Consider the following 23,110-nt stretch of genomic DNA (forward strand, 5'->3'; position numbering starts at 1 on the left):
ACGATCAGACCAAAGAGGTTTATACAGGTTCGGGCCGCTATGAAGCGTAATACCCTACTCCTATGCATGATTGATTGAATGTAGAACACCAGTGCTTGGGGTTGCGAGACCCAAGCGCCAGTTCGCTCCGAAGTCCCCCCACCCCTCCACCACTAGGCCTAGACCTCCTTTTATACCTCAAGGGGTTACCACATGGGCCCAACAACCTAACTTAACTCCGGTGGAGAAGTATTATAATCTTTGCATTAAATGCATGTCTTGTTTCTTGACTTGGGAAGCCAAGCACACGTCGTCTTGATGATGGGGCCTGTCAAATCTTGGCGCCTGACATGGGGGGTGCCCCTGTCAGTCACCATTTAATGGGTGAAGACTTCTGGGCTCCTTTTACACCGGGAAACGGGAGCCTTGCTTTGACCAGAGCGGGAGGACCGACTCCGGCTGGGATAAGAGGATGAGAACCTCTCACCATCACTATTTGATGGGACATGTCAGGCTGCACGCCGCCTGACACACGAGCAGCACACAGGCGCACTAGCTAGTCCCATCGGTCATTCGACCAGTCACAGACCGGTTGAGTGCACTGCACGCCACATTAAATGCGGCGTAGCGCGACCGCTCGGGACGCCATAAATGCGGGTAGGCGGACACCTAACCCACCGTACGTGGTGACCTAGAGAGGGGGTCGGGGGAGCCCGACCCCTAGTCACGAGAGGGGGCGGCCGCCGCCCGACCTCGGGCCCGATCCCCCCTCGGGGGGGGGGGAGCCACGTGGCGCCTGGGGCGGCCTTCTCCCTCTAGTCTCGGCCAGAGAGTGGCCGCCGCCCTACCTCGGGCCCGACCCCCCTCGGGAGAGGGCCACATGGCATTGGAGGGCAGCGTCCTCCATCCAGTCTCTGGGAAGGAGTGGCCGCCGTCCTACTTCGGGCCTGACTCCCCTCGGGGGAGGGCCACGTGGCATCAGGGGGCAGCCTCCTCCGACTAGTCTTTGGGGAAGGAGTGGCCGCCACCCCACCTCGGGCCTGACTCCCCTCGGGGGAGGGCCACGTGGCATCGGGGGGCAGCCTCCTCCCTCTAAACCTGATACCCCCAGGCCCATATCATCGACAGGGATCATTGGTACTAGGATATATGCGAGATTGAGGTAAAAGAGACGGAGACGAGGATTTTTATACAGGTTCGGGCCCCTGAATTGTCAGGTAATAACCCTACATCCTATTGGCCGGAGCCGGTGTTGCTCTTTATTCACTATAATCACACCAGTACAATATTTAGGGTAGCCTATCTAACTGTTGTCGACTTGGCGGTCTGAAATTCTAACTCGTATCGACAACAAGGTAGTCTTCCTCCTCGAATCCGTGCCCGGCGAGATCAGAGATAGCGCTTTCGTCTCTCCTGACAGTATCCGGAGACACCATAGGGGACTAGCCGTGCTTATCCCTGAAGCCGCTTTTGTCTCTCCTGACAGTATCCGGAGACACCGTAGGGGACTAGCCGTGCTTATCCCTGAAGTCGATATCCGGCGTCTTGTCTTGGCTTATGTTGGCTTGTATGTTGTGGCTTCTGTTGTTCCGTCTCCACTCTTCTCCTAGGGGGTCTTATATTTATACCCATAGGTGTCCCCTTGTCCAAGTAGAACTAGGGAAACCAATACGGATACAATCCGAGTAGTCCTTGTCGTTTTCATGTGGAACTCTATTCATCCTTCCTTATGCGAAACTCCTCTTATATCTGAAGGTTATTTCCGTATAAGAGTATGTGGTGGGTTCTGCCGAGATTTAGTCAACTACTATTAGGTATGTGGTATCTATAACACTGACATATTTTCCATCGCAAAACTAATAATAAGTAGTACAACATTGATGCTGAATAATTAGATTATTTAAGTATCATAGCTAAGCAACTCAAAGACAAAACCGATGATTAACAGATGAAGTATTAAATATATTTTTTTGCGGGAATGAAGTACTAAATTTTGACTTAGGTATTATTATATATGTTAAGTTAAGTTTCAAGTTATCATGCATGTAACATCATGTACGTTTTCACGAAAATGCTCACATCCGCATGACCGGCGGGGTGGAGAAAAATCGGACGTTGTCTACCACTGCAGCATGCAAAGAATCTTTTCTTTTCTTATTTCTTCAAAAGATTTTTTTATCGTAAACTATTTATCTAATCTACGATCTGATTGCACCACTAAATTCGTTACAATTAAATCTTTACAACAAGACCACACATGATTATATTTCGACAAAAAAATATTTTAATTTTTTTATTGATTTTTTTAATGTTGCATGTGGTCACTTATGTTTCAACTAGCAGTTTTACAATGTTTCAGCTAGTGTACTTATGATGTTTCACTGTGTACGGATCAAATGTTGCAGTGGAACGCGCCGTTGCAATAAATCACCCACATATTTTGGAAACCCTCTATTAAGGGAATTTTGTTTATTTTTTGTTCCACAAAAAATGTTTCACCTAATGCACTCACAATGTTCTACTACGTATAGATCTAATGTTGCAGTGAACTGAAATATATCATTGCAACAAAAAACGCACATATTTTGGAAACCTTCTTAATTTCGTTTCATTTTTTGTTTCACCGAAAAATGTTACACCTAGTGTACTTATAATGTTTCACTATGTATAGATGTAATATTGCAGTGAACTGAACATTCTTCCGCTATTTGCTGAAACATTGTTTTTATATAAGGTGAAACAACACCAGATTTAAACGAGTGAAACATTTTTGATAAACAATTCCGATATACCTGGTGGAACATCGTGCAACATTTAAAAATAATTCAATAATAAGCTAATTTTTTTTCATCGGAATATATCCATGTGTGGTCTTGTTTTGAAGATTTAATTGCAACGAATTTAATGGTGTAATCGAATCATAATTTGGATAAGTAATTTAAAAGAAAAATCAATTTAAAAGTAGTTTTATATATAAATCGAGCGCTGACGTCAGCGTCTGATTTTTTCATAAAGCATCCAACGTCCCACGCGTACCCTCTCCATGTTTTCATCTGCAAAAAGTGTACAAATGAGACTATTAATTGGCACGTGTCTGAGTCTCAGTGCCCATGCATGTTCCGCTTGTTTTAATTCAGTTATTTTCGATAGGCAACAAACAAATGCAACTTTTATATGCACAAGAAAAGGATACAGCTGCCGAACGCACACCAACACCAACAGCTCACACGGTTGGGACGTGTTGTCACGTTGAGGCGCCGTTGGGCACGGTTGGCATCACTCCACCCGTGGGTGGGCAGGTTTCACCCGGATCGAGCCGTACGCGGACGCGCATGGCGTCGACCTCACCACTGCAAATGCGTGCGGTTAGTCCACCGGTGGCGGCCTCACATCACATGGCTCGCTCTCGGTCTCAGCCAATAAGCCAAACGACAACGAGGCAGGCGGCGGCTGGAAAAGCAAAGCGCCTCCCTGGCCCCGCCGTACATGATTCGAGCGCGTGCGCGGCGTCGCGAACTGGCTGGCCGGACGTGCCCGGATGAGATAGCGCACGCGCCAACGTGCATATGCCTACACGCCGCGCGTGCGGTCTGGGACGAGTTTCGGTGCGTGAGATGACGGACGATGTTCGGTTGCGGACTGGCGGCGATGGATGACGCCACGCGACGCACCGCGCAGCGGCTGGGCCGTTTTTCGGTTAATCTATAGTAGCTGAGCTGGGTGGTAGTACAAAATTATATATTTTTTAATATAATTTTACTTAAAATTAAAATTTATTAAATAGTTACCTTGTTGTCTTAAGACTTTGAAAGACCAAACATATATATTAACCATTTCATTATTAATCTTACAATTATTATTCTGTTTTATAATCCGATCACACTATTGTATTCGTTATAATTAAATCTTTTCGACAAGATGTCATATGACTATATATTCTAATAAAAGAAAAATATATCTTTTAACAGTTAAAATTTAATGTTGCATGCGTGATAATGTGGCTACTCCCTCTCTCTCATATTACATGCATGTAGTAATTTTTAAAATAAATTTTCTTCTAAACTATTTATCCAATCTACGGTATGATCGCACCATTATGTTTGTTGTAATTAAATCTTTACAACAATATATAACATGATTATATTTTGATGAAAGTAATACATATGTTTTAACATCTGTTTTCATTTCATAAACTTTTTAAATAATTCATTTGCTATTTTTTTCAGCATGTATAACTTAATGTTTCACCCATGATCCATTAAAAATTTAATCAACCATTTATTTCAAGGACAACTGTGTTATTGCCCCTATTTTATGTTGCAATTATGATTTTACCCTTCTTTTTTAGATTGGTGTTTTTACCCTTACTTTTTTCTAAGAAAGCTTCAGTTTGCCCCAATTCTAAATGGCTGTTAGGTGGCCCAGATTTGTGAGATAAAATAAAAGAGAAAAATATTAACGAAGTGCAAAAGGACTATTGTACCCCCAACACAGTATTCGTTCAGCCGTTCCCATTCAAATATTCCTATCCAAGTCCTGTGTAGAACTCGAGCAGTTAGCGGCTGAGGCTGGGGGTAGGCGGGTAGCTGGCGGCGGCTCTGGCACAGCGCCAAGGGAAGACAACAGCGGGCTACGGCGAGCCAGCAACAGCTACGGCGCAACACACGGGAAGGCGGCAGATCTTGCGCATCACCACGGGAAGGCTGCGGCGAGCGGCCGGCGGCAGCGCTCTGGCGCAGCATTACAGGCAGTTGAGCAGTGAGCAGCATGGCGTGGCACGACGGCAACAACGACACATATACGGCGGGCAGTTCGTCCACAAAGACGAACGATGCCGTTGCTGCTTGATTTTCCTTTTGTTTTTTCCCATCTCATAGTATTTGTGACTTGTGAGGAATTTATGTAAATATTAGTGCTGAAGTTTCGCAACCATTCGAATTATGTGAAAATGCTATCAAAATTCTATGAAATTTTGGGATACAAATTCTAAAATACATGTCTTTTTACAGTTGAATTCACACACCGGGCAAATTGAATTTTCGTTTGAAAAAAGTAGGGATGAAAATACAAATCCTAAAAAAAAAGGGTAAAATCATAATTGAAATACAGAATAAAGGTAAGAACCCGTTTGTTTCAGAATTCATGCAACCTGCTGTAAACTTGTGTGTCGGGGGCCTTGCAGGCTTGCAGCTACGGTAGATGGAATGATGAGTTCGGTCAATATTTTTTTCTTTCACAAAGCTAACATGTCAGGGTAATCAGATGTTACCGTGTAACACGTCTAATTAATAATCTAAAAAAGAATATAGATAATACACCTGATCGTGAGTGATGTTCACCCTTACGGCCTTACCTAGTTACCTTCATTAATGCCTAAAATGATTCCGAAACAAGTTATTCTCCATGCCATCCGTAGGCTACAGGTTCCCTTTATAGTCGACTAGATTCATTGCAGAACGAACATATAAATTCCTTCCATTGTATATATGTTGTACATCTAAAATAAACTCACGGCTTTTATGTACATATTTGAGGGCACAATTTCATGTGCTGGTAGCCTGGTAACGTGGTAGCATAGTACGTACCACGTGAAATTGAGTACGAGGACGTGAAATTGAGCAAGTTCACTTTAGGTACCTCAATTTATCTCTCAGTCTGAAATTCATCCCTAAACTAAAATGCCAGGTATAGCAGGTCCTTCAATTTACAAAACCGGATTAACCGAGATCCTAGGTAGTATTATCACCAATTTTAACTGATTGACAAGCTGGGCTCACATGTCAGTGGATAACATTTCCCGGCGCCATCCTCCGTGTTCATCGTCGCGTCGATCTCGTCGGCCAGATGACGACGCACGCAGCAGCTGTGGCTCTGTGGTCGGTCACCGTTAGGGAAGGAGGAGGTGGTGGTCACGGCAGCGGCCATGCCGGAGCCGGCCACGGCCACGGCGGCGGACATGGCAGCAGCCACGGCAGGCCGGACCCATCAGAGCACCACCCGGGCAAGCGCAGCGCGGCGCCCGGTGTCGGGCAGCCTCCTGCGCCGCTGTCGCTCTGCTTCCCCTCTGAATGAATCCTGACCCGAACCGCACCGCGCCCAATTTCAAATCTTGAATTTAAATCGATTGATCTTGTTGTGTACATAGAATGAAATGAATCCAAAGGAATTTTTTGCGAACGCAGAATCCAAAGGAATTATAGAGAATCCGCCCGATTCGGGATTTCCGGTGAGATTTTCCCGCATCTTCAATCTGCAATCTATGTGTTCTTTCCAAGAAATCAAGGTTTTTTCTTGGATACGTTCATGGAATCGAATAATGCATTGCTAAACCTAAAAGGGTTCAAAAAAAACGTAGTCAGCTTTCAAGTCGCATTTAAATACGTAGCTACGGCCAACCTGCGAAACCGAGACAAATTCAAGAGAAAATTCCTGTGTAACCTTAAAAATTCACCTAATCCTTTATACGTCCTTGAATTTTGCTTATTTTCTTATATACCCATGAATTTTAGTTTGGATATCTTCCATGCCCTTTTCCGCTAGTTGACTATTAGTTAACCGTTAAATTTTTAATGAAAAAAACCCATTTTACCCTCTGCTATGAAAAAACATATAAAATAATAGAGTAGAAATTTGTTAGATGGGACTATTATATTTATGAGTTAGTTATGCACCATATTATTTGCGATAAATATACTTTTAGATATAATATAAAAAATAGTACTTACTTATTAGTTATTAAAAGTTTTCTATGTAGCACATTAGTATATTTTTCTTATACGACAAATTTGTTGTATTACTGTCAAAACACATATGCTACATAAAAAAAGTTTTAATAACTAATAAATAAGTACTTCCTCCGTTTCACAATGTAAGTCATTTATATAATGACTTACATTGTGAAACGGAGGGAGTATTAATTTTTTATATGATATCTAAAAGTAAATCTGTCATAAATAATATTGTGCATAACAAACTCATAAATATAATAGTTTCATCAAATAAATTTCTACACTCCAACAATCTACTCCATTAGTTTATTATGTTTCTTAATAGTAAAGGATAAAATGGATATTTTCATAAGAATTTAATGATCAACTAGGAAAAATGGCATAAAAAGGATTCATGTAAGTAAATGAGCAAAGAATGGATTAGGTGAACTTTTACGGATATATAGGGAGTTTTCTCCAAATTCAATGATCACGAAACCATGGCTCCTGCTCCTCATCTTCTTCCTCCGAGCCGTGTTCTTGCAACGGGTGATTCTTCTATTAACGGGCAAGCGATTCATTTCATCCTCTCCGTTGACTCTCTCTGCTCGTGATTAGATTGATCTGATCTTAGTGGTGTTCTTATCCTGTCTTCCTACAAAGTTATAATCCACTAACTCATAAAGCTTAATATGTAAAGATGACACATCATCATTCACTAACAATCATTAAATTTAAACATCATACAAACATATTATATTAACTATAATTTTATAATTTATTAAATTTTAGATCTTTTAAAATGCAAGCATGTTAAATCATTATTCCACATAATTCACATAATATTTTTATATATATCTTGATTGTTTTTTTATATTATACTATGTACATATATAGTTCATCCTCACTTAGTTCTCTCTTCTCTCATTAAGTCATATCACATCAATTGTTTTTAGTGCTTAAATAAAATCTATGGTCTAAATTATCTCTTTTTTTCTTCTCTTATTAATCCATATCATCTCGATAATTTTTAGCCTTTAGATGATTAATCTATGGCCCAAACTATCTTTTTTGACAGTATACAGCAGGAGAGACTCCTCTATCTATCTATCTATATATATATATATATATATATAACATAGATTTGAGCTCGGTTACATATGTACCCACCATCCTTACCGTCTGACTGCTTGGAGATTCGTGACAGAGGGGTCACAAGAAGGGTGGTGCTGGGCTGGTTGACCCTGTTGAGATGGGCCTAAAACTTTTAAGTCTCTATCACATCGGATGTTCTAATTATAAATATTAAACGTATACTATTAATAAAACCCATCCATAATCTTGGACTAATTCATGAGACGAATCTATTGAGCCTAATTAATCCATGATTAGCCTATGTGATGCTACAGTAAATATTCTCTAATTATGGATTTATTAGGCTTAAAAAATATGTCTCGTAAATTAGTTTTTATTTATGTAATTAGTTTTGTAAGTATAGTATTCTGGCAGGGAGGGTTAAATGTAGAGCATGGAGTAACCCGTACTATTGCTACACAGGGACCGAGAGCAAGAATCCCGGATTTGGCCTTTTGCTGTGTGAGGCAGCGTCATACTTATTAAAACCACTCTTGGCGCAGGCTCCTCTCATTCACCAAATTAAAATGACATTTACAAAATAAAATATCGATCTATTATATATACACACGCTGAATTTTTTTTTGTTGAAATGATATATCTCTATTCACCAAAAATGATATTTACAAAATGAAGTATCAATCTATTATATATTTTGACTTTGTTTTTACAGGCATGATGAGAACAGATGGGTGGATGGCAACCCAAATTTAAAGGGCAAAACTAGATAATAAGAATTTCAGTAAAAGTACTAATTGATCCATGGCAAAAGATTACAATAACTCGTCTGAAATCAAAATAACCGGAAGATATATTATAGAACGGAACATAAGGAAGGCAATAACCTTCTCGAGAAACATGAGAAGATGGTAGCAGTAGCACCCAGCAACAGGCCAACAGCTAGCCTTGGGCTATTTTTTCTTACCTGTATTGTAACTTGGACCAGTGAAAAAGTAAACTTTTTACTTTGAACCGGGTATGTTTACACAAAGTTTCAATTTAGACTCTCTTCTTCTTCCTCCAACTCCCTTTCTTTCTCTCTTTTCTCTGTACAGCTCAAGGTCTCTTTCTCGATCAGGTGCAGTGCATGAAAAGGCAAGAAGCAAAACCCTTCACAGGGTAGCCACCCGCCGAAGTTGATTTCGAGCTCAAATGCAGGCGGCACTATGAAGGCGGAGCTTGAGCGCTGCAAAACTTGTTGAAGCTCAAGCGACACATGTGGAAATTTAGCGCAAGCGTGCAGCATAACATGTAGCACTAGCTGAGGTCGAGCATGACCTTGAGCGTGGCTATCTGCTACTTGACTTAGTTCTTATCGTTAGTTCAGAAAGTAGCAGCAACTGTCTGCCATTGCCGGCCAGCTTCTTCGTATGCTAGTTGCTACCAGTAGGAATACTTGTTGTGCACCCTCCGCTGTCCTTGAAATTAAGCCACAAGCACTAGGTAGTCGATGATTGAAAATGCAAACTACGCTTTGAATTCTTTGGAAGATTTTACAGATTGAAGGGGAGAGAGGGGGAAGAGAGTTGGAGGAAGAAGAAGGGAGTCCAAATTGAAACATTATGTAAAGATACTTTGCCCAAAGTGAAAAATTTGGCTTTAGCCTAGTCTAAATTGTAACAATGGTAATAAAAGGTGGCTCAAGGTGCAATTCACTTAAAAAAAATGCAGCAAGCGAAATACAAAGAGCATGCACATGAACTGGGATTTTTTTTTTCTCAAGATCAACCAAATAATTTTTCACATCAAGGCAGGACCTTCCATGACTGTTTCCTCGCCAGAGAGAGGGGAGAGAGAGATCGGGAGGAACATGCAGTGGCGAAGGATGAGGTAGCTGCAGAAATCCTCCATGTCGGCCTACTCTCATGGGGGATGCGATTCCGAAATTATGTGCGCACCGCTGGTTCCGCAGCAGCTTTATCTGCCGGATGCCCAGATCATCAGCTTCAGCGCTCTTCGCACACATCATAAAAAAACAAATCAAATAATGGAAATAAAATTAAGAAAAAAACCAAATCGACCAAGAACACCCGATTCCCAAAAATCCAAAGAAAACTCACTACTTGGGGGCAGCGGAAGCAGCCACCGCCGGGCTGCGCCGTCCTCGGTCCTCGTCAACCCAGTGCCTCCTCCCTACCTCGCTGAGACATGGATCGAGACTAGCAGCTACGCTGCGCTGGCGACATCACATCGCCATGGACATCCACACGCATTATCCAGCGCTAGGAGGAACAGGGCCGTCCGATCTATCGCCTAGGAGGCGGAGGGCTGCCGGATTTGGTGGCCGTGGACCCTTCCCGCGCTGACCCACGCACCATGTCGCTGCTCACCTTCCTACTCCCACTCCTCTCACCCCTTCTCGACGCCGACGCGCGCCATAGCTTCAAGATCCGGCGCGGGGTGGACCAAGGAATCTCGAGCCAGTCCTTGTGGTGGAGTCAAGCTCGAGTGGTCAGGCGGAAGCTTGGCGCCCCTCACCGGACAAGCTCGCCGCCGGTCCATCGTCCACGAGCGAGGGCACAGCCCGAGTAGTACTAGAAGGGCATTTCGGGTAAAACTACAGTACCATTGTGTACCCACCGTCCAATCCCACCAGCTCCTATTAGGTGAAAGAGCTACTTTTGATAGAGCAGATACACTTCACTAGGGGTAAATGTACCATGCTTTAAGATTCGTGTGCACACGTGTAGGGTGCAGATCGTGGGTGCATATGAACCCAGGTGCAGATTATCCAACTCCTATAAATAATTACTGCCTCATGTTATAAGTTAAATTTTAACTGCATTCTATGGATCTGGTGGGGAGCAAGGTGGGTGGGCTAGAGGCTGTATCAGGTGTTGTTTAATACGTAGCACCTTATAACTTATAAGATGAGGCAGTAATTATTTTACTCAGCCTTCACTAGGAGGGGTGTACAGGCAAATTAGAGGAGAGATGATCCAGTGATTTTTTTACTTGCCGTACAATTTTTTTACTCATTAAGCGTTCACATCACCAGACGAGTAATTTTTTAACTCGGGACAAATGGGATGGGAAAAGCCTTTGCAGGCGGTGGTAGTAGTAAAAGCGGTCCATGAGGATGCGGCACATGAGAAAAGCGAGAAATCCGAAGTTGGACCCAGAAAAAACTAAAAACCAGGAAGGCGAGCGCTGAGAGGCGCGCTACTTCCTTCGTAGCGTTACACACGCGCTGTGTAGCGCCACCATGTGCACGCGCGCATATATATATATATATATATATATATATATATATATATATATATATATATATATATATGTGTATATGCATACATACATACATACATACATACATACATATATATATATATATATATATATATATATGTGTGTGTGTGTGTGTGTGTGTGTGTGTGTGTGTGTGTGTGTGTGTGTGTATGCATGCATACATACATACATACATACATATATATATATATATATATATATATATATATATATATATATGTACATACATATATACATATATATGTATACATACATATTATGTATGTATGTATGTATGTATATATATTATCAGATATCGGTTATATCTGATAATTTGGTTTAGCAAAGAATTTCCGACTCGGTAACAAATTAAGGGATCTAATGTGAACCGACTCCATTTTAAATCGAGTGACCAATCGTAGAGTCCCTCCGTTCCGTTGTTTCGTGAGGCGTGCACTCGTACTCGGTGCCGAAAGCGTCCGCTCGGCCACATTTAACCCACCACAGCACCACGGCCTAAAGAAACTATTTTGACTTCCGCCGGCCCAGCACTCAAGTTAATTAACGATTTACCGCTCGCTGCGCGGAAAGGAATAAAGTCCATCTGAGGTCCCTTAACTTGTCAATGAATCTGATTTTCATCCCTCAAACGGAAAACCAGACACAACGAGTCCCTCAACTATCAAAACCGGCGCAGATTAGATCCCTTAACGGTTTTGAGGGTGGTTTTGGCTGACGTGGCGTCTACGTGGCCAATTTGACTCGGTCTTCGTCTGACGTGGCATTGACGTGGCGCTTACGTGACAATTCGATCGGAAAAAATAATAAAACCCGTGGGACCCACATGTCAGTTTCACATTAAAAAATGGTGGGACCCATGTGGGGCCCACATGTCATACTCCCAGCCTTCCTCTTCTTCCTCCTCTCTCCATCTCTCTCCCCTCTCCTCCCTCCTCTCGCAGTCTCGCCAGCCGGCGGAGATAACGACGGCCTGGAGAGGCGTGACCTCCTCCACTTCCGCCCCCTTGAGCCTATCGCCGGCGGCCGCTGGGAAAGAAGCAGTACACGAGCGTCAGCCGGTGGGAGGAGAGGAGCGGTGCGCAGGCGCGGGCGTGGGCACCGGCCGGAGGGAGGAGAGGAGCGGCGCGTGCGCTCGGCCGGCAGAAGTATAGGAGCCGCGGGCAGAGGCCGAGGGGAGCGGGAGAAATCCGCGACGCGCTCCGCGTCCACATGCTCTGTCACGGCGCCCCGCGCCCCCACCGATTCACCACCTACCTCGTCACGCGCGTCAACCACCGCCTCCCCCACTCGCCACCAACGCCTCCTCATCCTCGAGGGCGATGGCGGGCTCGAGAGGCTCCTCGACCTCCTCGACGCGGCTGACGCCGGCGTCGATGCGCGGGCGGCGCTTGAGCGCGACGACGGCCCGGTCGTCGAGGCCGTAGAGACGGACGCGGAGCGTAGCGGTGGCGGCGCAGAGGGGGCGCGCGGCGATGGTGCGGCGGAGGCGGGGCGCGAGGAGGGAGGAGAGGCGGCGGTGCGCGGTGGAGGCGGGGCACGAGGAATGAGGAGAGGCGACGGTGCGCAGCGGCGTCGGGGAGACGGAGCTTGATCTCGACCTCCATCACGGGAGGCATGGAGGAGAGGGAAGGCTAGGGTTTGGGGTTGCGATTGGGATTGGTAGGGAGGCTGATGCGGTTGGACTTGGAGGGTGCGGCGCCGGGCGGTGGGTGGAGGAGGAGGTTGGAGTTGGAGGACGGCGGGGTCGTGGTCGGAGTGGATGAGGCGGTGGGTGTGCTGGCTGCCGCGGCGGCGGCGGCAACGCAAAGGTGGTCTTCGAGCTCGTCGCGGTCGGAGGTGGTCTTCGCGCGCTACCGCTCCGGCCGCCGTCGCCCCACTTTGCCCGCTGCCCTAGTGCACATCGTGAAGAAGAGAGAGAGGATAACGGGAAGAAGATGAGGGGTAGGAGGATGACATGTGGGGCCCACGTGGGTCCCACCATTTTTATTATTTTGTATGTGAAACAGACATATGGGTCCCACATGGTTTATTATTTTTTCGGATCAAATTGCCACGTAAGCGCCACGTCAGATGAAGACCAAGTCGAATTTGCCACGTAGGCACCACGTCAGCCAAAACCACCATCTAAACCGTCGAGGGATCTTATCTACACCGGTTTTAATAGTTGAGGGATCTGTTGCATCTGGTTTTTTTGGTTGAAGGACGAAAATCGGATTCGTTGACAAGTTAAGGGACCTCAGATGAACTTATTCCCCGCGGAAACGTCGCCGGTAGAGGCGTAGAGCCGGTAGATTTGTGACGACGTTAATGAGTCTTCCGCGCCGCCAGATCGGCCCACTTCTCATCTTCTTTATTGTGAGGCCGGCTCCATATACATCATATTATGGCCGGCTATTACATCTTCGATTCCTCCTCCCCAAACGCAAGGCACTTTCCTTCTCCTCTCTCTCTCTCGACGCATCCTCCAACTTGTGCACGTCTTCCTCCTCGATCTCCATGGCCGAGTTCCTTCGCCGGCCGGAGTTTTGTCTGCCCATGCACATATACACATCACGCGGATCGAAGATGGGATGAACGTACGTGGAGCGGTGGAGGTGCAACCGGCAGGCACGGTGGCATCTCGATCGATCTATCGATCGATGAGGAGGCCACGGTGGCGTCTCGATCGATTCGCGACATGTTCGCCGAGATCTATCGATGAAGAGGCCGGATCCCGACCGTGATGCGCGTGCGGGCGTGCGGCGTCCTCGGCGGCGCCGATATGCTTTGTGGTCGGGTATGGATGTTCCGTCTCAACGTCAACATATCGAGCTAATTAGTATTTCTTTGGACAATAATGGCGATGGAGATCTGTGCTGAAGCTTTCCCTCTCTCAAGGTAGGTTATCAAGTTTGTTTGCATATCTCGGAGCTGATCCCTATCAACGGAATGGATTTTTGTGTACAACGACGAGGGAGAAGAGAATCAGATATCCAGTTCCGGTGGCGTTCATGGCCGCGAGATCCGGATCCGGACTCCCCATTCCACAGTAGCCCTAACTAGTTGTTCAATACTCTAGATCTGAATCTTATTATCACCCTTAGCATGTTTCCATTAAATTTTAGCATCTCCATGAGTCCATGACCATGCCGGTACGTGCATGCAGTAGAGTGCCGCCGCCGGTGTACTGCATGCGCAGTCGTGTTCCCAATTTGCTCCACATGTGCCTTGCTGCCATTGATGACCTCGACCACCGCTGTGAGCTAGTAATTCAAAAGGCATCAGCAGTGCCGTGGTGGTGGGTGGTGTGAGCTTGAAAAGGCAAAGCTCTTCGTTAGAGGTGGGCAGCATGCTAGTGGTGGGGGATGGGACAGGGGTTCAGCAATCTTTGTCCTCTTCATTTAATTTCTTACTCCTAGCTGTTAGTAGAAATTTTCTTTACCAAATTTGTTTTTGCAGATTCCCAACGCTGGAGAAATCTTAGTGCGCAGACTCGAGAGACACCGAACGCTCGCACAACACTAATTGGATCACTGAAGTGCATTTTTCAAACCGAGGAAGCAATAAACTTTGGATCTCTGAAGTGGCAAAAATTAAAAAAAGAATTCGTTCTCTCAATCTCAGAAAGAGTCTTGGGCAAGCAAGGTTCTCTAGCTCAACCGGATGTATACATGAACAACTACTCAAGGTTAGAAACCTACTTTTTTTTTCCTCGAAAACACATTAGAGAATTGTTCCTCATTTAATTAAGAAGAAAGATAAAGAAAACAAATACAAAAGAGAGAATATAAACTGTCCTCCCCATAAATCACAACCACCCATCCATACACCAACCAAAAGGCGCGACGCACAAGACCAGCTCTAGCTGTCCAGATTAAGCGACCTACATATAGAAGCTTATGGAGGACTTGGGCTCCAGCTAAGCACCACAAATTACTCTCATTTTTTACTGCTCTAATGCTTGTGCTAATTTTGGTGCTAACTGCTACAGTTTTATTCGCTCAACTATATCCATGCTGGACTTTCTGCAGAATCAATTAAGTTTCCTTTAGTTTTTCTTCTGTATGTATGTACTCCTTAAGATTTTCAGAAAAGGCTACATTAGTTAGACCTGTTGTCAATTAACCGTGTGCTTTTTGATTCTTCATGTAGTTGCCGTTCCCATGTTTGTTGAAGAAACTATCGGGACTATGTTTCGCCATACTCCTATACACACGTTTTGCTGGATATATAAGAAAAGGGACTTGTCAGTTATCACTTTGCAAAGGATTCAGATGGTCTTCGGCCTAGGAAGGTACGTTCTACGGCCTTTTTCTATATATTTATTCTATATTTTTTTTTCAATTACAAAGGCTAGAACTCCCAAACCCAATGACGAACCTTGCCTGCCTGCCCTTCAGAGGGAAGCATAAATTCAGAAAATGCCACTCTCAAAGACATGATCTTTGGGATAAGACAGTTGACCTCCCATGAAACACTGAACTGTGCAAAGCGAAAAAAACGACTTAATGAAACATTATTGTTGACTCAGAGTACAACTTTTTTTTTTAAAAAAAACAAGGGACTTGAAACACAGCCAAATTCTAATTGAAGCATTTTTATATCAGACGTGAAACATATAGCTCTAACTATTGAAACATTACAAAAAGTATTTGTTGAATACATCCAGAAAATATGTTGTGCAACATTTGATTTAACTGAAAATTACCACCTCCACTAACTTCTTCCTCAAACACCGCCCGCGGCTATGCCATCATCACCAATTCTCCTTCAGGCTTTGTTCCGTTTAGAGGGGATTGAGGGGGAATAATTTCACACCACAATAGGTGTGGAATAAATCCCCTCCAATCCCTTTCTTATGGGGGTTAACCGAACAAGGCCTCATAGAGCATGGCCCCTTACATCACCCCACACCCCCTTTTTCCTAGCTCGGATTTATGCCATTATGGCACTGAGCTCCCTGTCCCCTAGGCCACCATCGTCAGTTGCTTCCCCTTGGTTCCTCCCTTCGCCTAGGTCGCTGTCACATACTATACCCTAAGCCCTCCCCCCCTCTCCCGTTCTGCCTATGCCTATCTTGAGCTTCCGCACTCCGGTAGTGAGCAACGGTGTATCAAGGAGGATCATCATGATGAGATGTTGTTGCATTCCTATGTTTGAGGAGGGAGCAAGAAAGGAATGGTGAGATCTGGAGGTGGCGAGGAAGGAGATAGAGTAAAGCTGAGAGTGGGGGGGGGGGGTGAGGGTGCCCAGTCTGAGTGGTTATCGGTGTGCTCAGTGGCGAACCCAGAACAAAAGTTACCAGGGATCCAATACATACTAATTATCTAATTATTGACTAATATATTAATTAATATAGTGTAATTTATATAGGATTTGAATAATCTACCCAGTATCTTGTGACACCGGATAGTATAACCTAGGCACGCCCCTATGTGCGCTACGGGAAACATTTTCTGAATCTTTGAAATGCCCACTAGCTCTCTTTGTGACATGCATGCTTGGACCCATATTCAAAGAGACTTGTTGGATCATTGTTTCGCTTGGACCCATATACTTGTCTAGTAAATGCTATAAAATAAACAACGATGAAAAACCAAAAAATCAACTTCAAAATTAAATTTTAGCTATAAAATAATCCACGATGAAAAAACACAAAAACATATTTAAAATTAAATTTTAGCTTATAAGCATAAGTATAAATGAAACGAAATAGTGGGGATTGCCTACAGTGTTGCTGGTACAGTAGCAGACATTGATATTCAGCAGTATTGTAGAGGATCTATATCCGAGTGCAAATCTCTTTACTTGTGGCATTTCCTTTCATCTCCCCTCCATGTGCCTTGCAGCCGTGCTTCAGCTCCAAAGTAGCGAGATTACTAAGTAGTGCATGTGCGCTAGAAACATATCTCGCGCGCACGTGGAAACACGGAGACTGGGGTGGGGACGACGCCCTTACCGTACGGGATGTGTACGTTGTACGTTGATCATTTTCCTTAAAAAATGTAATTTTTCTTTCTTTTTTTTTCAAAAAGAGTGTCAACTCCTTTTTTTTTTAAAAAAAAATGACAACATTCTATTGAAATATTTACAACTTTATTTAAATTGAAAAGTAAAAATAAAATTAATTAATTTATAAAAACTTTCGACTCAAATTTCAAAAACTTTTGACTTAAATTTTGAAAACTGTCAACTTAAGATTTTAAAGTTTTTTTACTCATATTTGAAAACTTTCAACTTAGGATTTTAAAGTTTTTTACTCACTTATTGATTTGATGAAACTAATTTAGTATTATAAATATTACTATATTTGTTTATAAACTTAGTCAAACTTAAAACTATTTGACTTTAACCAAAATTAAAACGTCTTATGACCTGAAACAGAGGGAGTAGGTTATTTATGTAGATTTGGATGGATTTATATGAAAATTTAAGAGTCTAAGGATGAATGCGAAAAGGCTATGGAGTCAGCTCACACATGGCAGCGCCACCAATACATATATTACTAATCAAATGTGCTAATTTAATATCACGTCTCTTACATCATGTTTTCGATACTCCAGGTCTCATGCCAAACATAATTCCATCATTTTTTTTCTCATTAGTATGGAGCCTTCGATGTGCATACTCCATGTAGTTGGGTTCCCAAACGGGGAAAAATTCTCCACGCGTGCATCACTTCTCTTTGCCATGGTGCTCACTTGTCATATTGTGTTTTGTGACACGCTGAGGTGCTGATAAACCTTCTTTTGTGACGCTGAATTATCATACACCCAACCATTCATTTCATTTTACGCGATGCGAGAGTTGGTTTTCGGCCGCCGGGATGCCGGCCCGTCCCACAGTGTGCAGCCTGGCCTGAGTTGGATGAGAGGCCTGGAGGGCAAATTCCCGGTGCACATCAGACTACCCATCGTCTCGTCCTCTTGCTGTCTAGCATAAATAAACCACCAACCACCAGAGCCCTAGCCCGTAGGCGCCGTCACACGAGAACCCTCGGAGCCTCAGCCGCCTCTGCGAAGTCGAGCCAAGGAGCTGCGCCGGCACCGCCTCCACGCCCTTCCACCGCCGGCTCCGTCTCGTTGGTGCCCTTTCGTCCTCCGGCTCTTGTGCAGGTCGCTGCTGCCTCCTCTCCACGCAGATCGAGATTTGGCTGGTGATATACTGCTCACGCGAATCTTGCCCTTCCGTGTTTAGATTAGATTGAAGAGTGGGAGACCATACAATTCAATTCTTAGACGTAGGATTTCCTACGGAATCAAACCTAGCTAGGAACTAGGACCAATACATAAATGGAACATATTATTTTAGCCTGCAATATCTCATAAGCTTTGTCAATCGTCTTGGTCTCCTGACTCTCCATGTTTCGGGTTGGAAGTTGCCTTGCAGTCACCTTGCAGCGCAACAGGGTATTTACCTCCACCCGTAATTGATTGATGAAATTGTTCTTCGTATGGACCTGTCCAATAACAAAGAAAAACATATGCATGGTTGTCTACAAGTGCCCATGTTGTTGCAGCTACCCTTGAGTATAAATTGCACTCCCATCGGGTAGACACTTCTTTCCAATACTGTGAATACATTAGTGGGTCCGTCAGTTGGCACAGAATAACCACCCACTATGTGCGCCCAGTCTTTTTGTAACAGATCAATAAAAAAAATAGATGTGGACCTGATTCAGCTTAGTCACAAAAATAGCATGTGGAATCTTTCTGACATTTCCTTCTAATCACAGTCTTTATTGCTTTTAATGATGTCTTTAGTTAATGATAAATGATAAATTGCCAACTGTAAATTTTCATTGGTCACATGCTCTCCAATATGCTGTGCTGGAATTGCTTCTACCTAGTCAGACTTGTAACTGTAAATTTCAATGCGCCACATGGCTGAATTGCTTATGTTCATAGTTCTCTGGTTTGTCTGATTAAGGTTTAATTATCTGTATACTATTTCAATAGATGGCACCACCAGACAATTTCTCCAATGCATTAGAGAGATGGGTATACCGCAACTGTGTCAGCTCTATCGTTTGTGTGGAGCTCCGACCAGAACCTAATCTTCTTTTAGACTGGCAGAATCATCTGTTTCCTATTCCTGATGATCCAGAAGCGGATGATCAGCTTGCTCAGAGGGTGGCGGACTGCCTAGTCCCCGTGCATTGCCCTGGTTTCGTGATAGAACCATTACTACAGGATCCCTTGCATATTCATGTGTTGACATGTGCACATGCACTAGGCCCAGTGTTCAATGCCGAGCAGCCAATAGATGTAGACGATATTAATAATCTGTATCAACCTCATATTATCTGTGACCATATGTAGCAAGCGTACCTGAATGAGCTCCAGCATAACAATCAGATTGCGAGGGAGTATGTAATAGGAACAGTGCTTGCCATTGACTGTGCTAGCGATTTACTTCTTATTCAGAGCACAAGAGTCCACTTTATGTTGCGCTGTGGGATGCCTCACCCCCCATTACCTATTGCTTCTCAGTTTCCCAAACCTCTCAGTAAGGTTGTCATGGTCTCTTGGCCACATCCTACGAGGAATCGGACTGCAGTCACTGGAGAGATCTCACACCCGGGTCGACAGTTTGATGAGTTAAGCCCAGTGAATCCTTTGGGTTTTACAACGATGCTGTCTGAGGTTCAAATTCGATCAGAACAAGGAAGCTCCGGGGGGCCTTTGCTGAATGGTCAGGTTCAAGTTACGGGCCTCTTGCATGGTGGCAATGGCAGTTTTTCATTCTTCATTTCTCTTCCGAATGGGGTAAGGCACAAGAACGACCTACCTTCTAATGTTCACATATGTTTCCTAATTTAAATTAATGCCTATTATATAAGTTTCTAATTTCGATTGTTTGTATTTGTAGGATTCCTTGTATGATTTGCTGGCCCTGATTCAACATTGCTCCGCCCCCTTTACCTCTTTCTGGATGCTGTGTGTATGGGTGAACATGCTGCGACTTTTTTGAGATAGTTGCAACTTGCTCTACGTTTGCGATGATCTATGAATTTTTGGTAGAACCTACTTTACCTGTCTGTTCCTGGTAAAGATGAGAATTTTGTACCTAAGATATTTTCCTTAAGCTCAGATTCCTGGTCCTGTTTGAAAATGATCGGATACGGTTATATCTTAAAGATGAGAATTTTGTATCTAAGATATTTTCCTTAAGCTCAAAGATTCCTTTTCCTGTTTGAAAATGAAGATACGGTTATATTTGCCAAGTCCAATAATGGACTTCGTTATGAAGTTGTGCACGTGTATGTGAGGCTGGATGTCAGCATGTGTGGTTAGTCGTTGAATTTCCCTTGCAACTTCCTCTGCGTTTTATCCGATGTTCTTGATTTCTTATTCCTCTGCATTTTATCCGATGTTCTTGATTTCTTATTAATATTTTCACTTTGCAAAATGACAAAAACCATTCTAGCGATAACTGAACAAAAAGAAACATGAATCTGCATAAGATTGATTGCACCACTTCGTTTCAATAGCAGAAGTCACGAATACTAAGGGTGTGTTTGGTTGGTTCCACAGCTGTGGGAAAAGTAGAAGCCGGTTTGGTTAGAGCAGCTGTGAAACTGTAGATGTAGAAGAAATATATGTTATGAAGAAATTTTAAGCATAAATAATTTTAAGCATTCGTGAAAGTACTTGACAAATTGTGTTACGAAGAAAAAGTTGTGGTATTGTAATCCTTTAATTAATCTATTCACAAGCTATATGCATTGCCATTTTCTTCAGAGTTCAGACACCTCCCAATTTTCACAGCTACTAGCTCCTCTCCAGTGACCAAGATCTGATGCATCATCATAATACACATATGGAAAAAAATTGAGAAAAAATGAAGAGAAAAAAGAGGACAATGCAGGGATGAAAGAACCACATCTCTGCAATTGTTGCTACTCCTATGTACAATCAGTATGAAACGAGCTTCAAGAACACATTCGGGGAAGTGATCTTCAAGCAGCGCGGCGGCCGCCGCCGCCTTCATCTTGCTCATCTGCGTCTTCATCCGGCCGCACACCTTCTCGAGCTCTATCACCAGCCAGTGCATCCCGTCAAGGAGCGACCTGAGATTCTGGCTCTCCAGCGACAGGTCGAGCCTCCTGGCGTACAGGACGACCTGGCCGCTGCCGGCGACGAGGTCGTTCTCGCCGCCGGCACGGTGCTTCGCCGTGGACACCGGCTTCAGGTGTTCGTCCGGGTCGCCGCCGCCGCAGAGGAGGCTCTTGAGCATCGTGTGCTGCGACGCCAGCGCTTGCACCGCTGCCCTCGTCGGGAAGCCGGTGTTCCGGGCGAGGTGCTTGCTGCACTCCGGCGAGAGCTTCTTGCAGCACTCCGGGAGGAGCAGATCGGCGCCGGACGGGGAGGAGGTGGCGCGGCATCGGGCGGGGTCAGCGTCGGACAGGGAGGAGAAGGGCGGGAAGGGATGCGTCGCTCCACCCCCACTGTTGCGCGCGGGTGAAGAAGCGAGAGGAGATGGGAATAGATTATCCAACCGTTTTTTCTTCGTAATGGTAGAGGTGGGTAATTTTTTTCCCTCAAAAGCAGATGAAAGTAGAGGTACGTGTGCTTTTGATTTGTATTATACCAAAAACTGGCTTCGAGTAAAAGCAGTTGTGGCTTTTAAGCTATTTGGTTGGCTTTTGGCTTTTGTAAGGTTGAAAAGCCCAACCATAGGCACTCTAATATAGTAGAGATTGCGAATACGAATATTAAGTAATTTTATTCACACGTGGAGTGCTCCCTAATCTACTTTAGTGAAAGGTGAATCCCAAAAAGCAAAGTTACCACATCCACGTCATTAATTAAATATGGACAGTCCGATTTTCCTCATAAACGATGTGAGCCGTCGGATCTCACAATGTGTGAAAGCGAAACCACTTCTTGGTCCTAGAAGAAACTTCTTTTGCATCTAGACCCTTCCAACTTTCCAAGTCCCCACATAAAAAAATCACACGCTTGCTCATTCACTGCATGCGCGACGCCTCTGCTCCTCTCAGGCGCCGCCGCCTTCGCTATTGCGTTTCCCTACCGTCGCCGCCTTCTCTCCCCAACGGGCCACCTTCTCGTCTTCTCTACAGCTTCCTCCTCCTCCTTGCCCCAAAATCCACCAAAGCCCCCCGCCCTCCTTGTCTGATGGTCTCCCCTCTGCTGCCATCGTCCACCGACCATCCCAATGATGAATCGGCAGGACGGCGCTGGCCCCTGGGAGGCAGATGCTGGGACTCATGAGGAGGAGATGAAGAGGAAGTAGATGAGGCGGCACTGAGAAATTAGCGTAGGGATCAACGGTATTGCAACACAAAGCAATTGACAAATCGATATGAGAATTGCGACTACACCTTAATATTCATGCCCGACATTGGATTGATGATGATTGGCCCCTAGTTGAAGACGAAGAACGCTAGATCCAACTCGCCAGCTTGGGGACCACTTGATATCATGGTCACGCCATCGCCGCCTGCGCCCTCCTCCGCCACCGCCCGCGTCTAGCTCTAAAGAATATAGGGTGGTTGCTAACCACCACCTTGCTGACACGATTTTTAGTGGGTCTGCCCAGTTTTTTTCGCGCACGTAATTTTTTTGGGTGGGTCCATCTGTTTTTTTCCATTGCCGTTTTTATGTGCGTTTTTTTGCCATCTGGAATAAACTTCTGATCAGTTTTTTTGAGCGCAGATGGAAGGGTTCAAGCTCAAAATAAAGTCAGATACAATTACATGGAAGTATTAATGTACTTTCTTTTCTTTTCAAACATAGAAGCTTTTGACTGGACTTAATTGCGGACAAGTGCCACTGTGTTCTAGATTGTGCTAATCCATAGAGGTTCAATTCCGCTAAAAAATAATTTATTTTATTAAGATCTTTTATTGTTGACATCAAAATAACCGAAACTTCTACTTTAATATTTATTTGAAATAAAAAATAACAGTAGTAAAAGAATTATTTTTCCATAAGGCTTGACACATCACCTGGAACTTCGTTGTAGATACCACCGCCCATGCCTCGAGAAAAAGTACACCCCAAAAATACTGAGAAAAAGTTTTATTTATTTTAATTTAA

The 23,110-nt window shown here is 44.2% G+C and overlaps 1 protein-coding gene, 1 long non-coding RNA gene and 1 pseudogene across 2 annotated transcripts; 1 reads left to right on the plus strand and 2 right to left on the minus strand.

Annotated features, from left to right (window-relative positions):
- Positions 1-8,442: 8,442 nt before the first annotated feature.
- On the minus strand, positions 8,443-10,407 carry LOC127765924 (uncharacterized). Its single transcript, XR_008016175.1, has 2 exons — positions 9,881-10,407; positions 8,443-9,774 (listed from the first exon to the last, which is right to left on the minus strand). It is a non-coding gene; the product is annotated as an uncharacterized LOC127765924 (long non-coding RNA).
- A 3,453-nt stretch (positions 10,408-13,860) lies between these two features.
- Positions 13,861-19,531, plus strand: LOC127766758 (uncharacterized; annotated as a pseudogene).
- Positions 19,532-20,609: 1,078 nt separating this feature from the next.
- Positions 20,610-22,208, minus strand: LOC127764978 (uncharacterized). Its single transcript, XM_052289756.1, has 2 exons — positions 22,083-22,208; positions 20,610-21,554 (listed from the first exon to the last, which is right to left on the minus strand). The coding sequence occupies exons 1-2, from the start codon at positions 22,206-22,208 to the stop codon at positions 20,757-20,759; spliced, it is 924 nt and encodes a 307-aa protein (XP_052145716.1). The 3' UTR covers positions 20,610-20,756.
- Positions 22,209-23,110: the final 902 nt, after the last annotated feature.

Source organism: Oryza glaberrima, chromosome 3 (assembly GCF_000147395.1).
Source record: "Oryza glaberrima chromosome 3, OglaRS2, whole genome shotgun sequence".
In the NCBI taxonomy this organism is placed as follows: domain Eukaryota; kingdom Viridiplantae; phylum Streptophyta; class Magnoliopsida; order Poales; family Poaceae; genus Oryza; species Oryza glaberrima.

Bases quoted from the DNA above. Each gene is read 5' to 3' on its own strand.
- LOC127764978 (XM_052289756.1), bottom strand. From the start codon at position 22,208: ATGGCAGCAGAGGGGAGACCATCAGACAAGGAGGGCGGGGGGCTTTGG. The intron at 21,555-22,082 runs GTAGGGAAACGC...ACCATTACGAAG, and splicing joins GGGGAGAGAAGGCGGCGACG to AAAAAACGGTTGGATAATCT.